Source organism: Sinohyriopsis cumingii, chromosome 10, assembly GCF_028554795.1.
Source record: "Sinohyriopsis cumingii isolate HCF-2022 chromosome 10, ASM2855479v2, whole genome shotgun sequence".
Classification (NCBI taxonomy): Eukaryota; Metazoa; Mollusca; class Bivalvia; order Unionida; family Unionidae; genus Sinohyriopsis; species Sinohyriopsis cumingii.
In genome coordinates, this window is record NC_142970.1 from 88,059,581 (window position 1) to 88,082,059 (window position 22,479).

General features: G+C 33.0%; 1 protein-coding gene across 17 annotated transcripts in view; it reads left to right on the forward strand.

Annotated features, from left to right (window-relative positions):
- The window catches only part of LOC149790548 (outer dynein arm-docking complex subunit 4-like), a 69,871-nt gene that overhangs the window by 1,258 nt on the left and 46,134 nt on the right, over positions 1–22,479 (forward strand). For 16 of the 17 annotated variants that reach the window (XM_089972595.1, XM_089972598.1, XM_089972596.1 and 13 more), the window contains exons 2-6: positions 2,207–2,338; positions 4,556–4,709; positions 6,474–6,535; positions 13,004–13,051; positions 16,237–16,405. In XM_089972595.1, coding sequence (XP_089828721.1) covers positions 2,207–2,338; positions 4,556–4,709; positions 6,474–6,535; positions 13,004–13,051; positions 16,237–16,405 — 565 coding nt within the window. The remainder of the gene's footprint in view (positions 1–2,206; positions 2,339–4,555; positions 4,710–6,473; positions 6,536–13,003; positions 13,052–16,236; positions 16,406–22,479) is intronic. The other variant, XM_089972597.1, reaches the window with a different exon arrangement.

Here is a 22,479-nt window from a genome sequence, read left to right on the forward strand (position 1 = left end):
GACGTCTGTTGGTCATTGTTATGCATAATTTGTATACTTACATGATTTAGACAAGCTTGAAGCAGTTTCTTTACTTGTAACAAAGTATGACATAACTGTCAAGAAAACTTTTGAAAATTGCATCATCAGTTACATATTATTATGTGATATCAATAGAATAAAATGGCTGCTCAGAAACACATGATGCTCTGCAACTGATGTCATGAAAATACTTAAATTATGTAAATTGAATTTGCAGCATTTTGAAAATGATATTTATAAGAAGTAAAATAGGCACTTTCATGTTGCATTTTACTTGCAATTGATAACGACATTGCGATGGAATTGAGCATTTGTATTGCAATTATTGTGTTGAATACCGATTGAACAAGATGCAGCAAGTGTTACATTTAACATACACTGGAGCCTTATGTATACCATGTAACAATGCAGTGTAATGGAGGCTACAATACTGGTCTTCTTTGAGTCAATGTAGTTGCATGGCTGAGCTTTATTACACGTGTATCTGTAACCTATCAAAGTTTCCATACGGAAAATAGAGTTGGTGATTGGTACTAATTATGTCGGTACTAATTAGTACTAGTTGTGTCAGAGTGATATAGTACCTTATTTCCTATGGTAGCAAAACACACCATTGCCAGTGATGTAGACTAAGATCTGTTGGTTTATAATGCACTGATGGTGTTCAGCAAATGAAAGACTTGAAACTCATGTTGCCAACATTTGAACTTGTTTGATTTCTGCATCAATAATATACACATTGAAAGCATAACCTGCCTCAACTTAGTCAAATCTGCATAATTTACTTAAATTTGTATATGTAGGAGTTCATGTGCTATCAGACAAGGTTTGATTGACCTGAAAATATTAGACCTTAGACGATTTTATCCATATTGGTTCATCTGGCAAAATGTCACTTTAGAGAGATGTGGGTAAATTATTTACTCAACTGACATATGCATAAAACTGATTTATTAAATAACAATTTGTTTTTGTGTTCTATTTACTCATTGGAATACTAAGTAGTACATGTTATAAACAGGATAAAAAGTGCACTAATATTGGTACCCCAAGAATAATAAAAGAATTAACAAAAATTCTTTCTTGCTGTGTAGCATAACAGCATATCAGTACTTTGGGTGGCATAACAGCATATCAGTACTTTGGGTGGCATAACAGCATATCAGTACTTTGGGTGGCATAACAGCATATCAGTACTTTGGGTGGCATAACAGCATATCAGTACTTTGGGTGGCATAACAGCATATCAGTACTTTGGGTGGCATAACTGTGAGAAGTGTTGCATAACTACATTAATGGTGCTAGGAGTTGTTTAACTGCATAAAAGAACTGAAAGAAGATATTCATCACTGTATTAAAAGTGCCAGATAACAGAACTGAAGGAGCAAACACACGTATATCAAAAACACCTGTGTACAGACACAGTTCCTTAGTCCCTTTTTGCATGTACATCAAAAACACCTGTGTACAAAGTTCCTTAGTCCCCATTTACATGTACATCAAAAACACTTTTGTACAGACCAAGTTCCTTAGTCCCCATTTACATGTACATCAAAAACACTTGTGACAGACCAAGTTCCTTAGTTCCCATTTACATGTACATCAAAAACACCTGTGTACAGACCAAGTTCCTTAGTCCCCATTTACATGTACATCAAAAACGCTTGTGACAGACCAAGTTCCTTAGTCCCTATTTAAATGTACATCAAAAACACTTGTGTACAGACCAAGTTCCTTAGTCCCCATTTACATGTACATCAAAAACACTTGTGTACAGACCAAGTTCTTTAGTCCCCATTTACATGTACATCAATACAGTTTTATAAATTCCACTCTTCTGACATTTTAGGCAGATTCACTCTAATGTTGGATGAGTCAGACTGATGCAGGACAGGTAAAAGTTTTGAAGTGTCTTGTCCAGCAGGTCAAGTTGACAGGTCAAAAGTTTTCAAGCCATGATGTAAACTGTAACTGTTTTATGCAGACTGATTCAAAATGGTCACATGATTGGTGATTATACACAGGTTTGTTTGTAGTCAGATGAGCAAAATATGTAACACAAGTAAACTCATTTATGATATAATATTTTCTTTTATTTCATATCATGGATGGATATATACAGCTTTAATGATATTTATAACACAGAGGACTATTTTACTCAGTCATTTTTATCTTTTATTTCTAGGCATTGGAAATGAAAGCTGATGATAAAAACTGCCTGGTTACAAGGTCTAAATGTTGGCTTCAGCTTGGGAATGCAGAGAACGCGCTGACAGATGCCCAGGTTGCACTAGATCAAGATAAAGAATTCATCAGAGTAAGTTGATGCAGAATATATCCTTGATATAACAAGTGTTTATCTGTGAAATTGTAAACCCTGATCTGTTGCAGTATAATACACTGACAGATGAAAGTCAAGGCCAATGGATTTAAATCATTATTGAAACAAGCATTGTGGGAGTACATATAGGCTTATGTACAGGTCAGTCTAGATCATGGCAAAGTTTGTAAGCAGGTAAGTTTGTATCATAGTTAACCATTTGTAAAGATCATGATGATAGTGTGTTTCCATGACCAATGTTGGTTTTGTCAGGGTTGAAAATTCTCATTGACCACATAAGGAGAGTCCATGATTCACAGAAATGTGTGAAAATCAGGCTGGACTTACTTGTTTTCATTAGCAGTGTATGAATAGCATTGGGGTTCTTCATAGCGACTCTCAATGATAAAATTCTGAGGAAAAGCCAGAGTGTGTAATAGCGTGCAGAATGGCATGTATTGTTTACCATTTGGATGTACACTATACTTGAGAAGCACAGAACACCAGTCTGATTAAAACTTAGATCTCTGACATAGCAGAGATTTTATATGTATCCATGAGCAGTCATGATCTTTGGAATTCCACTGACCAATAGTTTTAAATAGCCTATCAGATACAGTAATGCATTATCATAATTGACAATATATTCAGAATTAAGTTTGTCAGTTTCAAATATTTAAAAGCTGTAAATTTATTGGTGTATCAAAAGGTTGGTAACCTTATGATCAAAAGGTCAACAGAGCATGACCATATTTTGGTAACCATATGACCATATTATCAAAAGGTCAGCTGAACATGACCTTATATTGGCGATATCAGATCTACTTGGCATAAGTAAATTTCAGTATTAATCAAATTTTTAAAGTACATGTATACAGGAAGGATCAGTTACGGACATTAGCACTGATAGCGTACTTGTCCCAGTATAGTTTCTCTTTAAATGTATCAAAAGAATCTCAAGGACACAATACAAATTCTTTTTTAAGTTCAGCAATAGAGACAGGCCAGTTTGATGGGCATAAAAAATGACAGGTTTTTTAAAGCGACGATTCTTACTTTTGAGTTTTTTTTAAAGTGAGTGAAGACAGAAAAGTGGAGAAAGAACAGTGACCTTTTGAAAGACTCCTGAGCACCCATTGTTAAAGAAATTATGCTGATTAGTTAAACCATTTTAATGAGACAGTAGATTAGTATCTGTGAATATAGACATCTATGCTGATTAGTTAAACCATTTTAATGAGACAGTAGATTAGACTCTATGACCATAGACATCTATGCATACTGCTTCCCCAGTGACCATCAACTGACTTTCTTAGCCCCTGTTTGAGTTAACTGGTATGAGAATGCTTTGCTGAAACTTGTTGTTGAGCCAAACATTTTTCCTTCGAGACTTTTATGGCTTGGCTAAGAATAAGGTTAGTAAGATGATAACGATTTTTTTATACCATATTTACTCATGTATAGGTTATGACCATCGGCAAACAACATGGACGTTGATCTGCCATTGCATAACATGTTGGCAAATCAGGGTCTTTGTTCTTTCTTTTAATGATCTCTCCAACACACTGCATAGACCCAGATTGGCTAGCACATTTTGTGATGGAAAGTCTAGTGTATGCAGTATGCCATTATGGGACAGCAAGTCTTGGTTTATGCAGTTTGGGGTTGAATCTAACTTATATGTAAGCATATATGATAATCTTCTGTTAGCATATATGGTAAGCTTCAAATGTCATATGTGAGCAGACCGCTCCGGTGGCCTAGTGGTTAGAGAGTCCATCTTGGATGCGGGAGGTAATGGGTTCGATCTCCAGCTGAGTCATACCAAAGACTTACAAAAATGGTACTTACAGCTGCCTCGCTTTGTGCTCAGCATTAAGTGGTTAGAGTTAGGACTGGTTGGCCTGGTGTCAGGATAATGTGACTGGGTGGGACATCATGCTACATGTATGCGGCATGATGCCCCAGTGCTAACATCACTATGAACTGCCACACTGGAGATATTGTAGCGATATGACTGAAAAATTGTTAAAGCTGCATTAAAAATCCAATTCAAACACACACATATGTGTGAGCATATATGGTAAGCTTCAAGTGTCATGTGTGAATTTTGTAAATTTGAATATCAGCTTGAGTTTCATGTGGCTTGAGAAATAACAATAACATAAGATGTTTGCCTAGCATGCATTAAGTTTTGTTTAATCCACCTTTCAGGGTTTATTTCAAAAAGCTGAGGCTCTGTACCAGATGGGAGACTTTGAGACAGCTCTTGTATTCTATCATCGTGGTCACAGACTCCGTCCAGAACTCCAGGAATTCAGACTTGGAATCCAGAAATGTCAGGAGGCCATTAACAACAGTATAGGATGTAAGTTGAGCTTAGATAAATCTTTTTTTCATGGCTTTGCTACCTTTTTTAAACAAGTTTTCTCTTTGACCCTAAAAGGGATCAATGCATTTACAGAAAAGTGTGAAAAATCTTCTTTGTTAATGATAAAGGGAATTTTCATAGGGCAGTCCGAACTAAAAGCATACAAGAAGCGTTGGAGTCGAATAAAGAAAGCAGTAGATATGTACAATCATTATGCAACAAAATGGCATGATAAAATTTGACATCAATAGAAAGTTTCTGAAGATGCAGTGAGGAGAAATGAATATTTCTTCAGACTGTAAAACATACTTAGACAACTCTCATAGACATTTATAATTGGCACTGTTGCTCTCAGTTTCAAGACAAACAAATGACCGTTTTTGGCAATGTTGCTGTCAGTTTCAAGACAAACAACTGACACTTATTGGCACTATTGTTCTCTGTTTCAAGTCAAATAACTGACAGTCACTGTCACTTTCAAGGTGTCAACAATAATTTTCTGCATTTAGTCATTCCGAATTCTTAGACAAATTCAGTAAGTGCATTTGCCGCAAAAGGGCTTCTAATTGCTCTCAAAAGTAGGTCAATTTCCTTGTCTTCATTTTAGGACCAAAAACGTGTTTCCAGTCAGCTGACCATATCTGTATTTTGTTGCCGACCCTAGCACTTGTTTCGCACAGGATACAATATTTTTAAAATTAGTATTTTAAGTGCCTTGTACATTATATATGCTAATCATTATAGTATATATAATGTTTAAATAAAAACTTTCCTACCTACCTACCCTAATTTTAAAACCAGTGCAATAGGAAACACGCTTATAGTAAAATTGTTATTTTTGTTCAGTTTAGTTTACTGTCTTAAACACTGTTGCCTGATTATTAACGAAAATCCTATGAATGCATTGTTTGTGAGAATATTTTTCCATCTGCTGCCAAACAAATTAGGTTATAGTGACCCTCTTTGTTAAGCTTGCATTGACAGAGGCTTAACATAAAAATTACTTTATCATCTGTGTGTTTATCCATCTGTCCATCCATCTGTGTGTCTGTCCACATGCTAGATTTAAGTCGATGCTAAAGTTTTTTTATATTAAGCCATTTGTCCATCTGTACATCCATCTGTGTGTCTGTCCACATGCTGGATTTAAGTCGATGCTAAAGTTTTTTATATATTATGCCATCTGTCCATCTGTACATCCGTCTGTGTGTCTGTCCGTATTCTGGATTAAGATCGGTGTTTATAAATTTTAGATTATGCTGAATGTTTAATAAATTTCTTTTACTTTCTTACTAAATGTAAGGCAGGATCGACTGAAATGTGTTTTTTTAGTTTATGCTATTTTGTTTAGAGATCATAACAGGCAGGCATTTGAGACATAGAATTCCAGGATGATGTGTTACAACATCCTTCGATATAGGCTTCTTGTTGACAAAGCATCCTTGTAGATATCCATATATGTGAAACCATATCACAGATTAAAATTAATGTTAATGTTTTTTTAGATTAATATTAATGTTTTTTTAGGTTAATATTAATGTTCTTTTAGATTAATGTTAACCTATTTTTTAGATTAATGTTAAACTTTCTTTAAATTAATGTTAAAGTTTCTTTAGATTAATGTTAAAGTTTCTTTAGATTAATGTTAAAGTTTCTTTAAATTAATGTTAAAGTGTTTTTCTTTCTAGCTGAGTAAAGAAAGGCAAAAGGCATGTTCAATGAAAATAGTCTCTTGTTTATTTGTTTATTTAAAATTTTCAGCACCAAGTTCAGTGAAACTGGAAGCCAAAGGAGACTTATCATTTTTCTACAAACAAGAAGAGGTAAGTAATGATGGCCATCACACCTTCCATTCATTTGTATAGACCTTTCCATTATGGATTTAATGGGATCAGCCATACTCGTATCGAGTGATATCCTGCCACTCTGGTACTGATGTTGACTAGTACTTGGTATTATGGAAACTATATTAGTACACATTTACTGTAAATATATATTTTTACAAGCATTTAGCTTAGCAGTGCATCACTTTCAAACAATACTGGATGAACTGGGTACCATGAAGTTTCAGTTTTGTTAAAGTTAGTCTTCTTCCAATGTAATTTCATGCAGTTTGTGTTTTTTTTTATCTCTAGGCTGTATTCATATTTTTCCCCTCATATATTTTCATAGATCTAAATTTTGAATTATTTATCCAATTTTGTCAGAATGTTTTGAAAGAATGTTTGTACTTAATTTTGTTGCATTTTATCAATCTAAAATAATTAATACTATTCACACCGTCACTTCAGTTTACCTGCATACTGGTAAATAACCAAATGATTTAATTAAAAAGTTATTAATTTAGACAAATACTTGCATTCATTAATTAATTGATAAATACAGTTCTCTTGGCTATATCAATGAATGTCAAATTTTTAAATTTCATGAATACATAAAGCAGTAAATAATTTTCACAAAAATTATTCAACCCAACAACTAAATAAATGAATAAAGAAAATATCATGAATTACTGTTAGTATATTTGGCCATTTTCAATTTAAACAATGATATTTATTACATGGGGAAGTGTTTATTACAACAAAAATAAAAGGGGTGGGCAGTGGGGTATGAAAGAACTGCAGATGAGTAAAGCACTTGTTTCACAGCATCAGTACAATCCTTTCTCTCATTTCTTTAAAAATTGAATTCATACATTGAATTATTAATGCCAAAATATTTGTTACTTATTTTTTGGTAATAAGCAGTATGAAAGAAAAATGTTATTTCATCGCATGAACTACTTATATTACAAGATTTTTTTTAAAAAAGCTAACATTTCAAAGATGTTTTTGGTGAAAATATTCTATTATGATAAGTGCTGTTTTTCAGTTTTCAAGAAAAGTTGGAAAGTAATCATAATTGCTATGAGAATAATTTTTTTCTTTTAGTTCATTGTTACAGATTATGCATTTAAAGAAATAAAAAAGCCACATGTATCAGAGGTTTACAATTCCAAATGCTTGGGCATCTAAAGAAATAAAAAAGCCATATGTATCAAAGGTGTAAATTGCCGATTCCTTGGGCATTTAAAGAAATAAAAGCCAGATGTATCAAAGGGGTAAATTTCCAATTGCTTGGACATTTTTGTATATTTTCCTTCTACAGGTAAATTATTCCAGTTAAAAAAAATTTAAGTTAAACTTTGACAACTTTTAAATGCAATTTCTTGTTTTATTTAAATGAAATGGAAAGTAATTGCTAAGTTTTAATTTAAAAGAATTAGTTATTGGTCAGGTTTCCAGCAAGATGATTTTTATAAATAAGGATGTTAATTTTGTGTAATTTGTTTATTTTACTTGTACTCAGATTGAACTGTTGACTATTGTTTGAGATGACACAGTCAGTATAGTTGATTTACAGCAATGAAGAAGTGGAGAAGTGTTTATTGTGTCACCTATTTTGTTCAGTTTTGTACCATGCATATATAGAATCAGTACCTTAATGGTGGATATGCGTAGTGGCACATAGTGGACAGGGGGATGGAAATATTGAAGAACTGTCCAGATGGAATGGTCTATATGAGTTTTATCCGTTGATATGCAACCAAAGACAGCATCTTGAACTATTCAATGGAAAACGTAAAGTAGCACATAATGCCTGATAATGTTGTGGCAAAGCAAAGCAAAATAGGCACTTGCAAAAATTTTAAGAAAAATATGCTTTGGTTGCAACTATACAGAAATGCACAATTTAGTTTCAGTTTTCATTTTAATTTTAAATATTCATTTTGTAATATCATGTGGAGCCTTGATATGTAAATAAGCTACATAGACTTAGATAATTTAACGTAGCATTTATATCAGTTTTTTATATTCACATCTTTTATATCCAAATTTTATAATTTTATTATCTGTATTTAATATTTTTATGATCTGCATGTTTTAAGACACACATTATATATTTTTGAGCATTTTCAATTGTTTTGCATGATTAAGCATGTTGACCAACAGTCTAACTTTGTAGATGCTATTTAACTTAAATTGCATGTCATTTTTATGAGGTATGCAAAGACATATCAGTATTCTTTGACATGACTATCTAACTTGAAATGCTTGTGATTTGTTTGACACAGACATATCATTATTCTTTGACATGACTATCTAACTTGAAATGATTGTCATTTGTTTGACAGGTATACACAGACATATCAATATTCTTTGACATGACTATCTAACTTGAAATGCTTGTGATTTGTTTGACAGGTATAAACAGACATATCAGTATTCTTTGACATGACTATCTAACTTGAAATGCTTGTGATTTGTTTGACAGGTATAGACAGACATATCAGTATTCTTTGACATGACTATCTAACTTGAAATGATTGTCATTCATTTGACAGGTATATACAGACATATCAGTATTCTTTGACATGACTATCTAATTTGAAATGCTTGTCATTTGTTTGACAGGTATACACAGACATATCAGTATTCTTTGACATGACTATTTAACTTGAAATGCTTGTCATTTTTATGACCTATACACAGACATATCAGTATTCTTTGACACGCCAATTTTGTTTTGACATCACATCATTTTCATTGTTGCATGTTTTGTGTCTTCACATTAGGAGCAAAAAGCCAAGGTAAATTAAAGTTGTAGTGTGACACCTATACCTTTCCTTATAGACACAATAGTGTTATTATGGAGAAACCACTATTATCTTTGAGTTATCACTTAATAAATTAATTGATAGAATAAACCTCTAGAAAGGTCTCTATATTGATATTGAAGAAATTAGTTTGGCAAAAAATGATATACTATCATTTTCTTTTTCTCGGATGTTTTTATACAATACCAATCCATCAAAATCATCAAATTTTACTATTAGTTTTTAATGATAAAACTTATACTCTTGTTATAATTTTGTAAATAATGTGCTAAAAGTGATTGGAAATTGTTTTTAATATTTTAATATTTGTTCATATACTCAAACAAAAAAAATGAAAATCTTTTGAAAGATTACATATAATACCGCACAGTCTGGAAAGGAAATTGATATATCATGTGATATCTATTTCTGTTTTTAATTTCGAAAGTGTATAGATCTTAGTGTTAAGGTTTGTTGGGGTTTTTTTGGTGGGGGTGGAAAGGCTTAGAGGGTTATTGCTGTCTATTCTAATGTAGTAAAAATTGCTTGTATTTTTAGTAATAGACACTTTTCTAAATTTGGCTATATGGACATAATTAATAATCTAACCCTCAGAGGAAATGAGTATACTCAGTGGTTATCTACCTTGATGCTGTTATTACTTCTATTTAAAAATCATTTCAATACAAATTTGCTTAAATATTTTCTGTAAAAAGTTATCTGAATAAGTCTTACATTTTTTAAATTCAGTAAATGCAGTGGTTATGGGCCTTGATGCTGTTTGTACCACTTCTCTTTAACAATCATTTCAATACAGATTTGCTTAAATATTTTGATTTTTCTATACATTACTTCTGAAAATTCCAAGACAAAACCTGTTTCAAATTTTCGACTTTATATTAAATCCCCATAATAGCATGTTTAAAAAATAAACACACAAAAGAAGAAGAAAAAAATAACAAGATGCATTTATCCGTGTAAAGACGATTCCTAATTCTGCATTATATACACCTCAAATCTGTCTTCATATAATGTGCCTACAGACCAGTTTTGAAAATCATAAAACTCTTGAACCAATCAGATATGAGGTTGTTCTTCCTCCACCATTTATACTAGGTGCCACGTATAAACTTATCTTGTGCTGAAAAATGGCATTAAACTCTACAACAACAACAAAACAACCTTGCCTGCTTGCACCAATACCCATTTACTCTTGATCGAATGCCCATCCCAAACAAAGAATGGAAATTAATTGTGAAATCTTGTAATGTATTCATACCAGACAAATTCACTAGTACATGCTTTATTGTAATATGGAGAGATTAAGACTTGCCAGTGGAAGCGTGACCTTTTCCATTTATTCCTTTATTTTTGGAAATTGTCAGATTTCACCAGACTTATTGCATTTTGCACCAGAAGAAAAGAAAACACAGAAATACATTCAGAAGAAAGGCAATAAAAAGTGTTGGTTGCATATTGGTTTCATATTATACTTTTCAAATACATCATGCTGTTCATTCTGTCCTTGATGTCTAATTAGAAAACAGTTTAGTTACATGCTGTTGTTTTGATATAGAATCACTGGCCTATGTCTGTGAAATTATTTTATTATTTTTTAGTTTTCACTTAGCATTTCTTGTCTACATCTAATGATTTCCCAGGGATCTTGGAACTTCATTGGTTATCAACAACAGATAAGCACTACATTATTGCTTTAATTTGTTATTGAGTGAATATCCCTCCAGCAATGTTTGAGAGCACCCTAATGATTCTGGATCAAATGAACTTGATTATGAACCTAGCTAGTCATTCATTGTTCAAGTTTATTTGTGGCTAAAGTTTGTCGAAATGATTTTCAGTGAAGAAAGTTTTAGGATGGAATCTGTAATTTCTTTTTTTTTGTTATTCAGTCATAATCCTTTTTTTGTTATTCAGTGATATTCCATTTTTTGTTATTCAGTCATATTCCATACACTGTAGCATTTATTTTTCCATGTCCCATGGCTTGTTATAATCATCCCAGATCACAATTTCAACTCTTTTTATATCCAACACTCAGTTCAACAATGTTTCACTGTTGATGTGTCTGGATGCATGAGCTGGCTATCCGAAAACTATTTAATTCTTTTCTTTCACTATAAATATGATTTGTGCTAATACATATTTCCTTTGTCAAAAATATCATTAATGGAGAAACAAATAGGTTCCTAAACGTACTAAATGTTGCTAACAGTATAATAACAACAAATAGATGTTTCATTTGTAAGAAAACCTGTGAGCGCATACATTTTATATATATATGAAGACAACTATGAAAGGTATTTTTCTACATGCAAAAAATGACCAGCTAATTGCAATAGAGTGTAGAAGCCTGGTACAGTAGTGTAGATGGAAATTAATTTTAAGAACTGAAGCCTTGGTAGACTCTTGTTTTATGTAGTCTTTTATTGAATAATTCTAGATTCTAATAGATTTAACTAGGCCTGTACATTCACATGTCTCCTTTTCACACACACACACACACAGAGATCAATTGATCTTGATTTATGTAGCCATTTATAGTAGAATTCTAGATTCTATTAGATTTAAGTAGATGCTTGGTAGCCATCAGAAACTAAAAATATATGTTGACTAACTTGAAGCAAAGTTATTTTTCTAGGTCCCAACCTCTCACATTCCTCCTTTCTTCCTCCTGCTTCCATTGCACACACACACACATACACACATCAAGTGATCTTTTTTCGGGTAACATTGTTAAAGAAAGTTAGAATATTAGAGCCAGGACAAACCCTTGCTTACTAAAGTGTGCTCTTGATTATTATAATTGTACAAAGGCTCTGTTTCCTTGAATTCTTTTGTACACTCTGTACTAATTAAACCAAGAATATTATTTAAAATTTTAAGTTCATTCATATGTAAAAATGTTTCTTAACCTTTAATAAGAAAAAAAAGCTGTATCAACATTTAAATACACTGTAATTATTAGTTTTATTAATTGATGGAGTAGGATAATCTAGAGGGTAAAAAATAAAACATTCTGGTGATTTCAGTTAAAATATACCATTTTTAGTGTATGTCTATAGATTCATCAGATGAAATTTTGACAGCATCTGATATTTGTTGTTAAAATAGGAAAAATATTGTGATATCAGATAGGTCATACAGAGAAAAGTATTATAAAATGGTGAATTTTTACTGATAATAAAACATTGATTTTTTGACGTGTTAATTGCTTATGCCATGATTCCTGTTCTTCAGAAATTCTGGCCATAACAAACATATTTATAGCTTAGCTTTATGATTCAAACATAATATAATACATGATGCATATATTCAATGTATCATTTAATTGCTTAGTGGTTGAAGATTATTTTACATAGAAAATGGCTTTACTTACATCAAGAGATAAAACCATGTACTCTATAATTGCTAAATAGCACATTGTATCCATAAGTAAGCATTTGTATCATGTACCATTTCACAATTTCAGCACATCATTTTTTCAGCACAGCTTCGCATTAATAATGAAACTATTCAAGCTTCTAGATGATATGAATAATGCATGCAAAGAAACTTAGAAATTACTGAATTAACATTAGAAATCTCACCTATAGTTTACAAGAATCACTTTTGGAAATAACTGATACCATTCCAGCTTGAACGACAAAAAACTATGCCTGAAACCAAGAGAGAAAAGGAACAGGTATAGAAATACTATGAATGGTGTACACGGGTATTTGTTGCTTCTTTCTTTGGCACAGTTTTAGGTAAATTGCTGTGGTTAAGTGTTTATTAATTAACTGAGGGATGAATAATTTAAATCATTCAGTGCTTTTGTGGGCATAAAAATCCATATTTCTTTAGTTTTGTAATAAATTGGATCAAAACTTACTTTTTGTTCACAAAGAATAACAGAATTATCTTACCTGTTGCAATTACTGTTAAATGCACTGGTGCTGTTAAATACACTATTAGGGATAAAAATTACTTGTTTTATAATTTATTTATGAAGAATACATAACTTTGGTTTTTATGAGCAGCTTTATTGGGAGGATGTTTTCAGTAATCAGGAATTTTTTGTTGTTAATTAATGACATTTTTGAAGCACATGAAATGGAATATTGTTTTGTCAGCGTGGGTGTGTTCTATTTTGCCGAAGGCATAAATGTCATCATCAAGTGTGTATACACTACATGAGGTAAAAGGATATAATTAGCACTACTTGTTTGTGATTTACACATAGTGTTTATGAGTTTTGTACATTTTTATATTTTGGGGGAGTGTACAAATAATTATAGATAAAAATAATAATTATAAATTTCAGTTGATTCTTAAGTAAAAGAAGTTTTGCTTATTTTTGTACAAGACTAAATATTTCTTTGTACAGTAAATTTGAATACAAATATAATCGTATATTATATAACTTTCTATGGACTCAGGGCATGAAAAAATACATTATGGGGAAAAAATAATGGACAATGATGAAAAGGTACTAGTTATGGATATTCTGTTTGGGGTTATTGGGTACACATATATGATATAATGAGTATGGATTTTCCTTCCAGGGTTATAGGGTAAACATATTTGATATACTGGGTATGAATTTTCCACATAGGGTTATAGGATGAACATGATATAGTGGGTATGAATATTCCACACAGGGTTATTGGGTGAACATGATATACTGGGTATGAATATTCCACACAGGTTTATAGGATGAACATGATATAGTGGGTATGAATATTCCACACAGGGTTATAGGATGAACATGATATAGTGGGTATGAATATTCCACACAGGGTTATTGGGTGAACATGATATAGTGGGTATGAATATTCCACACAGGGTTATAGGATGAACATGATATACTGGGTATGAATATTCCACACAGGGTTATAGGGTGAACATGATATACTGGGTATGAATATTCCAAACAGGGTTATTGGGTGAACATGATATACTGTGTATGAATATTTTGCACAGGGTTATAGGGTGAACATGATATTGTGGGTATGAATATTCCATGCAGGGCTATTGGGTGAACATGATATTGTGGGTATGAATATTCCACACAGGGTTATAGGGTGAACATGTTATTGTGGGTATGAATATTCCACACAGGGTTATAGGGTGAACATGATATTTTGGGTATGAATATTCCACACAGGGTTATAGGGTGAACATGATATACTGGTTATGAATATTCTACACAGGGTTATAGGGTGAACATGATATAATGGGTATGAATATTCCACACAGGGTTATAGGGTGAACTTGATATAATGGGTATGAATATTCCACACAGGGTTATAGGGTGAACATGATATACTGTTTATGGATATTTCATACAGGTTTGGAAAGAGCTATAGCATCAACAACTGTCAATATAGTGTAATTTATACAAAAGTTACAGAACTTTACTTTAAATGCATTTTGAGTGAAAACAGCTTTTTCTTACAGTAATTATTTTTGTTTGTATTAAATTTTGTGTATTTTATTGTTACCATAAACCAGAAAGCCAGATAACAGCATGCAGTTTCTCAGAATTAAATGCTTGTTGCTTTCATAGCCATGAAAATTGTAACTCTTACAAGTAATTGAATTCAAGGTATATTTTGATTATTGCAAGCTTTACCAACTGTCGGATTTACTGAGATCAAGATGATTATCAAATATTGGATTATTTCTCAGAAAAGTCGTTATGACAATGGTGTGTAAACTGTTTTACAGTTAGTGATCAGCGTTTCTTCAATTCGCTGTTCATTTGAGCTAAGTTATAAATATTCATGTTTGAAGTAAAATCAGGAAAATATTTGATTCTTTTATAGCTATAAGAAAACTATTGAGAGTACTCCCTCGTTATAACATTCTCCATGGGAGCCCTAGTGTATACCACCTTATAATGAGGCCACCATATATTATATATTGTATGATACATATAATTTTAATACCACTTAATGATATGGAATCCATGACAGTACTTGCCTTATACAGGAACAGTGTTGTAATGATAAGCCTTATACTGAGACACTCTTATAATGATGTACATGATACATGTAATTTTACTATCACTTAATGCAAGTGGCTGAGTGGTCTAAAGCGCTCTCCGTTATGGATCATTGCCATCTCACCTCTGTCTGTGTGGTTCAAGTCTCGGATTCAGCCAATGTGGGTATGTGAGAAAGCTTGCCAGTAGCTTCTCATGGGTCGATGGTTCTTTCCGAGGATTTCCCAGGTTCTTCCTCCACCATTAATACTGACAGCCATGTATAGCCTATCGTGTGCTGAAAAATGGCATTAAACCCTACAACAACAACTATCACTTAATGATATGGAATCCATGACAGTACTTGTTTTATACAGGAACAGTGTTAAAATGATAAGCCTTATACTGAGACAGTCTTATAATGAAGTACATGATATATATAATTTTAATACCACTTAATGATATGGAATCCATGACAGTACTTGCCTTATACAGGAACAGTGTTATAATGATAAGCCTTATACTGAGACAGTCGTATAATGAAGTACATGATACATATAATTTTACTATTACTTAATGATATGGGATCCAGGACAATTCTTGCCTTATACAGGAGTGGTGTTATAATGATAAGCCTTATACAGGAACAGTGTTTTATTGATGAAACCTATAGTTAAATGTGACCCATGGTCAATCCCAGCTTATGAGAGACCATATTATAATGAGGCCATTATCGTGAGGGAGTACTGTATATACATATTAACTGTCAGCCTTTAAAAATTGTATGAGTCCCTGGGTAGGTTTTAAACCATGTAAAATAATTCAATTTTTGGAAAAACTGAAAGGAAAAAATATGTATATAAGTACATGTACTTTGGAGATTAATTTCTTTAACAATGCAGGCAAAGAAACAGGGCCAGAAAGGCTACCAAAAACCAGGACAGAAAAAGGAGGTGAAAAAGGAACGGGAAAAGCCTGGGCGAGGTGCAGGGGATTCCAAAACTATCAAACAGCTTCTAGGAGAACTGTACGGCGATAAGGAATATTTGGAAAAACTTAATAAGGATGAAAGTGAGTTATTAAAAATTTAGAGAGTCTGCATTTTCTTGGAAAAATAATCACTCTTGGGATTAAGTAAGCACTTGTAGGTGCTTGAATAAAATGAAATAGTATATTTTAAATGTTTGCAATTTTACATGACTTTTGACTGTAGAGAATACCATGTGCATATAGCTTGGACAGTAATTCTGCATTAAGCCATCATTTTGACTGTTTGATTTGGAACTTTTCTAATCATCTCCAAGTGATTATGTGATTTTATTTTAAGAGGAATAGAAAAATTGCATGATATAGAAATGTACGAGGCAAAGGAAAGCCTGTAGTCATGATATAAACATTTATGATGAGGCAAAGTACAGCCTATACCCACAGTATAGAAATGTATGATGAGGCAAATTACAGCCTATAGCCATGAGGCAAAGTACAGCCTATAGCCATGATATAGGAATGTATGATGAGGCAAAGTACAGCCTATAGCCATGAGGCAAAGTACAGCCTATAGCCATGATATAGGAATGTATGATGAGGTAAAGTACAGCCTATAGCCATGATATAGAAATGTATGATGAGGCAAAGTACAGCCTATAGCCATGAGGCAAAGTACAGCCTATAGCCATGATATAGGAATGTATGATGAGGCGAAGTACAGCCTATAGTCATGATATAGAAATGTATGATGAGGCAAAGTACAGCCTATAGCCATGATATAGACATGTATGATGAAGCGAAATACAGCCTGTAGCCATGTTATAGGAATGTATGATAAGGCAAGATACAGCCTATAGCCATGTTAAAGGAATGTATGATAAGGCAAAGTACAGCCTATAGCCACAATATAGAAATGTATGATGAGGTTAAGTACAGCAGATGGCCATTGTATAGAATTGTATGATGAGGCCATATTTAATACCTGATTTATCTTTTGAGCATTTATGTTATCCTGTAAACAAGAAAAAATTACAACTTGGTCATTCAAAACTGTATCTGAGTGTCAGTTGAAGTTAATAGTTTAAATGCAAACAGTACTTGATGAACCTAAATAAGCTGTATCTGCAATCCCTTCAAAACTGTATGGCATGTATTTTACATACTGTCAGAACATCCTTGATTTCACATTCCAAAGCACTGAATTGATTGGATGAGAACAATCTTAAAAGTGTCTGCTTCCTCATTTTTTGTCATATTTCCAATATTTAAGTCAAATATATACAAATTATGTGTATCTTACAATTCTCTGCTAATATGGAAGGGCATTTGTAAACTTGGCCTGGTACCCAATTCTGACTTTGTTCATTAATCAGTCAATTGATGATCACCATTCATATCCCCACAGTTGCTAACAAGAGATTGAAGCAGCATAATTTCTGATATCATGCAACCTCCCATACACAGCCACCTCCCTGATGCAGACAAAAGTTGTCAACCCAGGTGGCTGGATTAGAGAGGTTAAACTGTTATATGGAGTACACAAAACTACATGTATCTTTTATCTTCTGATTGAGCTTAAGAAAGTTAATTTGATTTTTGATTGGTCAATCATAAATGTCATGCAACCTTTCCAGCAGTGTCAGGAGTTACTGAGAATGAAAGGTGGGGTTTTGGGATCCAAAGGAATCAGTGTCAGTGACCAATGTAACCGATGTAGTGCAACTGAGAATAAAGAATCTGCCCCTAAAATCATGTAGAAAATGATCAGAAAATAAATTTTGAATGCAAGAAAATAAAGTACCTGTTTTTGTTTTGGCAGAATGTAATACACTACAAAACATGAAGAGCAGGTAAACTATATATATATATATATATATATATATATATATATATATATATATATATATATATATTCATTACTTACATCCACAAACAAACATGGTCACAGCCTGACAGATGTTATGTAAAACTAAACCTGTGTTCATGGAACACAAATGTCCCATTGCAATACTTAAAATGTACTTGAAATGGCCTAAATACAAAACTTAATTAAGTGGCAGTAGATGGATGTATGGATGGAGAAAAGTAAAACCAGATGCCCTTCAGCTGCAAGATGGTTTGACACAAATATACATGAATCTCTGTCTTTAAAAATCCATGATCAAACAAAATCAAAATTCATTTCCATCTTTACTCCTAATTGTCATGCTTTGTTAGATTGATGATTATGGCATTATCTTGTAACTTCAGACTGTTGTTCTCAATTATTGGAGAGTTTTAAACTGTTAGTGCTTAGCAATCCTCAGAGTATTAGTAACACAAATTACTCTGCTGTCCCCAGTTAGTGCTTAGCAATCCTCAGAGCATTAGTAACACAAATTACTCTGCTGTCCCCAGTTAGTGCTTAGCAATCATCAGACTATTAGTAACACAAATTACTCTGCTGTCCCCAGTTAGTGCTTAGCAATCCTCAGAGCATTAGTAACACAAATTACTCTGCTGTCCCCAGTTAGTGCTTAGCAATCCTCAGATTATTAGTAACAGAAATTACTCTGCTGTCCCCAGTTAGTGTTTAGCAATCATCAGACTATTAGTAACACAAATTACTCTGCTGTCCCCAGTTAGTGCTTAGCAATCCTCAGAGTAAAAGTAACACAAATTACTCTGCTGTCCCCAGTTAGTGTTTAGCAATCATCAGACTATTAGTAACACAAATTACTCTGCTGTCCCCAGTTAGTGCTTAGCAATCCTCAGAGTAAAAGTAACACAAATTGCTCTGCTGTCCCCAGTTAGTGCTTAGCAATCCTCAGACTATTAGTAACACAAATTACTCTGCTGTCCCCAGTTAGTGCTTAGCAATCCTCAGAGCATTAGTAACACAAATTACTCTGCTGTCCCCAGTTAGTGCTTAGCAATCCTCAGACTATTAGTAACACAAATTACTCTGCTGTCCCCAGTTAGTGCTTAGCAATCCTCAGAGCATTAGTAACACAAATTACTCTGCTGTCCCCAGTTAGTGCTTAGCAATCCTCAGAGCATTAGTAACACAAATTACTCTGCTGTACCCAAATCAGTTACATAATCTGTTCCATAGTGGTTCTTTATCCCTGACTGCCTTTATGTTTTAATTGCATCAGTGATAATTAACTGTATAAACCCTTAAGAACAATAGTATTCCATGAGCATTAGGCCTGAAGCTATGTGACTATTGACTTTTTAATATAGACCAAAGGTTATGTGTATGTATTACAGTGTCCAAAAAGGTCCATTTTTTTCTCTGTCTCTCTCATTCTGTCTGCTTCTCTCTTGCTCTCTGTTTTTCATAGGATATAATGGAAATCGTGATAAAAAAAAGACCAAGTCATGTAGTTTAGGAGTCAGAAATGATGGCATGGCAGGTATGCATACATACATACATACATACATACATACATACATACATACATACATACATACATACATGCATACATACATGCATATAGAGAAGTGTAGTATCTGAAATCTTGTCATAGCAGATTTCTAGGAAAAAGTAAATATGTTTGTAGTCAGCTCTATTTTGTCAGTGACAGTAAATATTTACTGAACTATTTTATCATACACACAGTTAATTAATACATTCAGAAATTTAATCTGAGTTTATGATATTGGATTCCACAGTTAAATGTATGATCCTTCGGGGTTATTCATTGTTCATCAAATTTATGAAACAACGGTAAAGAATATCTTTATGTCAAAGCACCTTGCAGTGAGTGATGCCTTATTAGTTAATGAGTTTCGTGTCTGTTGTGGCATATGAACACCTGTTTGAAAATTACTAGAATCAATTTGTAACATGACTGCAAACCCTGCATTTTTTAGTGACTTACTTTCCTTTATAAAAAGAAAATGAACTAGCTGAAAGCATTTCATCACAATGTTACATATAAAATTCACCATATGTTAGGACACCTTAAAGATCATGACACCCTAAATTATTTGCAATACACTAGAAGTAAGCAACATTTGCTAATCAACCATTGTATAACTTTTAATCACTATTAATGTTAATTGAACAATGCAAAGTAGTGGCTGAAAAAGTATATTTACCAGATTATTAAAAAAACTGGGATTCACATCCAGATAAACACAAATATGATATACTGACACCAATTGCATAGCTAACAGCTATGGTAACCATGGTAAACAAACTAACTATTTTAGTCCAAATCTGACTGTATTTCATAGCTAACAGATGTAGTAACCAATACTTCTAGGAACACTGCGCAATTATTTTAGTCAAAATGTGATTGTATTTCATAGCAAACAGTTGTAGTAACCAGTACTTCTAGGAGCACAACCCAAATATTTTAGTCCAAATGGGAATGTATTTCATAGCAAACAGCTGTAGTAACCAATACTTTTAGGAGCACTACGCAATTATTTTAGTCCAAATGGGATTGTATTATATCCTCTTGATTAAAAAAGTAGCAGTGAATCTGATCTTTGCATTTATTTGTACCACATGCAGATAAGGCCACATACATCATCGAAAATGTTTATTCCACAATTACAAAGATGGTGAGCACTGCTCCAGAGACCTAAGTTGTTAGAGCATCTGGTTAAGATGTGGGATTGAATCCCAGCTGAGTCATACCAAAAACTTATAAAAATGGTACTAGTGGCTGCCTCGCTTGGTGCTCAGCATTAAGAGGTTAGTGTTAGGACTGCTTGGCATGGTGTCAGGATAATGTGTCTGGCTGGAACATTTTGCTCCATGTCTCCAGCATGATGTCCTAGTGCTAGACATCACTATGAACTGCCACACTGCAGGCATTGTAGCGATGTGACTGAAAAGTTGTTAAAGTTGTGTTAACACATTAACCCCCAGAGGTTTTGATGTTTTCATCTGAAATTTGAGTAGGAAACACATTTTGAAAGCAATTTTTGAATACTTCCTAAAACAACAACTTCCAGGTGATCTTCCAATAACATACTGCCTAGTTATGTTAGAAACTTCATTTTTCATTGGCTATTTGGCTCTTTTTTTTTCTTTTTTTCTTTTTTTTTTTTATTATTTTGCTTATTTATTATTTTTGTATCAAGACCACTCTTTATCCTAAATGCTCATCTTATCCTACTTTTTGCAAAGGTTTATCAGTCTGTTTGCAGTTCATACCGGTTTGCCTTAGATGTAAGACCAAAAAGTCTCAAATCCGAACACAAAATTGGATTCTGACCACAGGCAAATTTTGGGTAGACAAAAATTGTGTCCAAAAAATGAGGTTTTTCCCTCTGTATTTTGTAGTGCAACTAGAAATTACAGATTATTTGGTATCATTGTAGAGCTAGATCTGTCTATCTTTCTCTAATACCACCTACTTTAGTGTATCTTACATGACCTTGACACTACAGAGCTCAGCAGTAGGCTACTACCTCCTGCCATGTAAACTCGTCACCAGGGGTTAATGTTTTAAAAATCCAAATCACACACACACAAAGATTTTGACCACTGTAATGGCAGCCAACAGAATAGTTACTGTAATAAACATTAAAAGTAAGAACTAAGCAACTTTCTGATTCACAAAGTGACCCATAATTTCAACTGAGTGAGTATTTCTCTATCATGGTAGTGGCAGCTTGAGGTATTCTGATGTATGCATACTGTAGAACCCACACTTCCAGTGATCTTGTACTTGTTTCTTGTGTCATTGGATTTCTTTGTACAAAAGAAAAGAAGCTAAAACAAGCCAAGTTAAGAAGAATAGAGTACAGGCAAACCTTTAAAGTGGCCACCCATGGGAAAAGGCCAGGGTGACCATTGTAGACAGGTGACCTCAGATGGCAGGTATAGCTCACAAACTTAATTCATGACAAATGCATGTACTATGCACACATTATCACTTAGTTAGAGGTAGCGTCATCATCATCATTATTATTATTATTATTATTATTATTATTATTAATTTTTATTATTATTATTATTATTATTATTAAAAGGAGGACAAAAACAACTCAAGTCAAGATGAATATAGTATTTGTGTCATTCTGTCCAAAGATTGATGTATTATTTCCATATTTTTTTTTTATATTCATTAGTGTCTAATTTTTTAAAGTTTTGCAACAAATTTCTTAAGTGGATATTTTCAATTTCTAAGCTCTGGGAGAAGGAAAAAAAGATA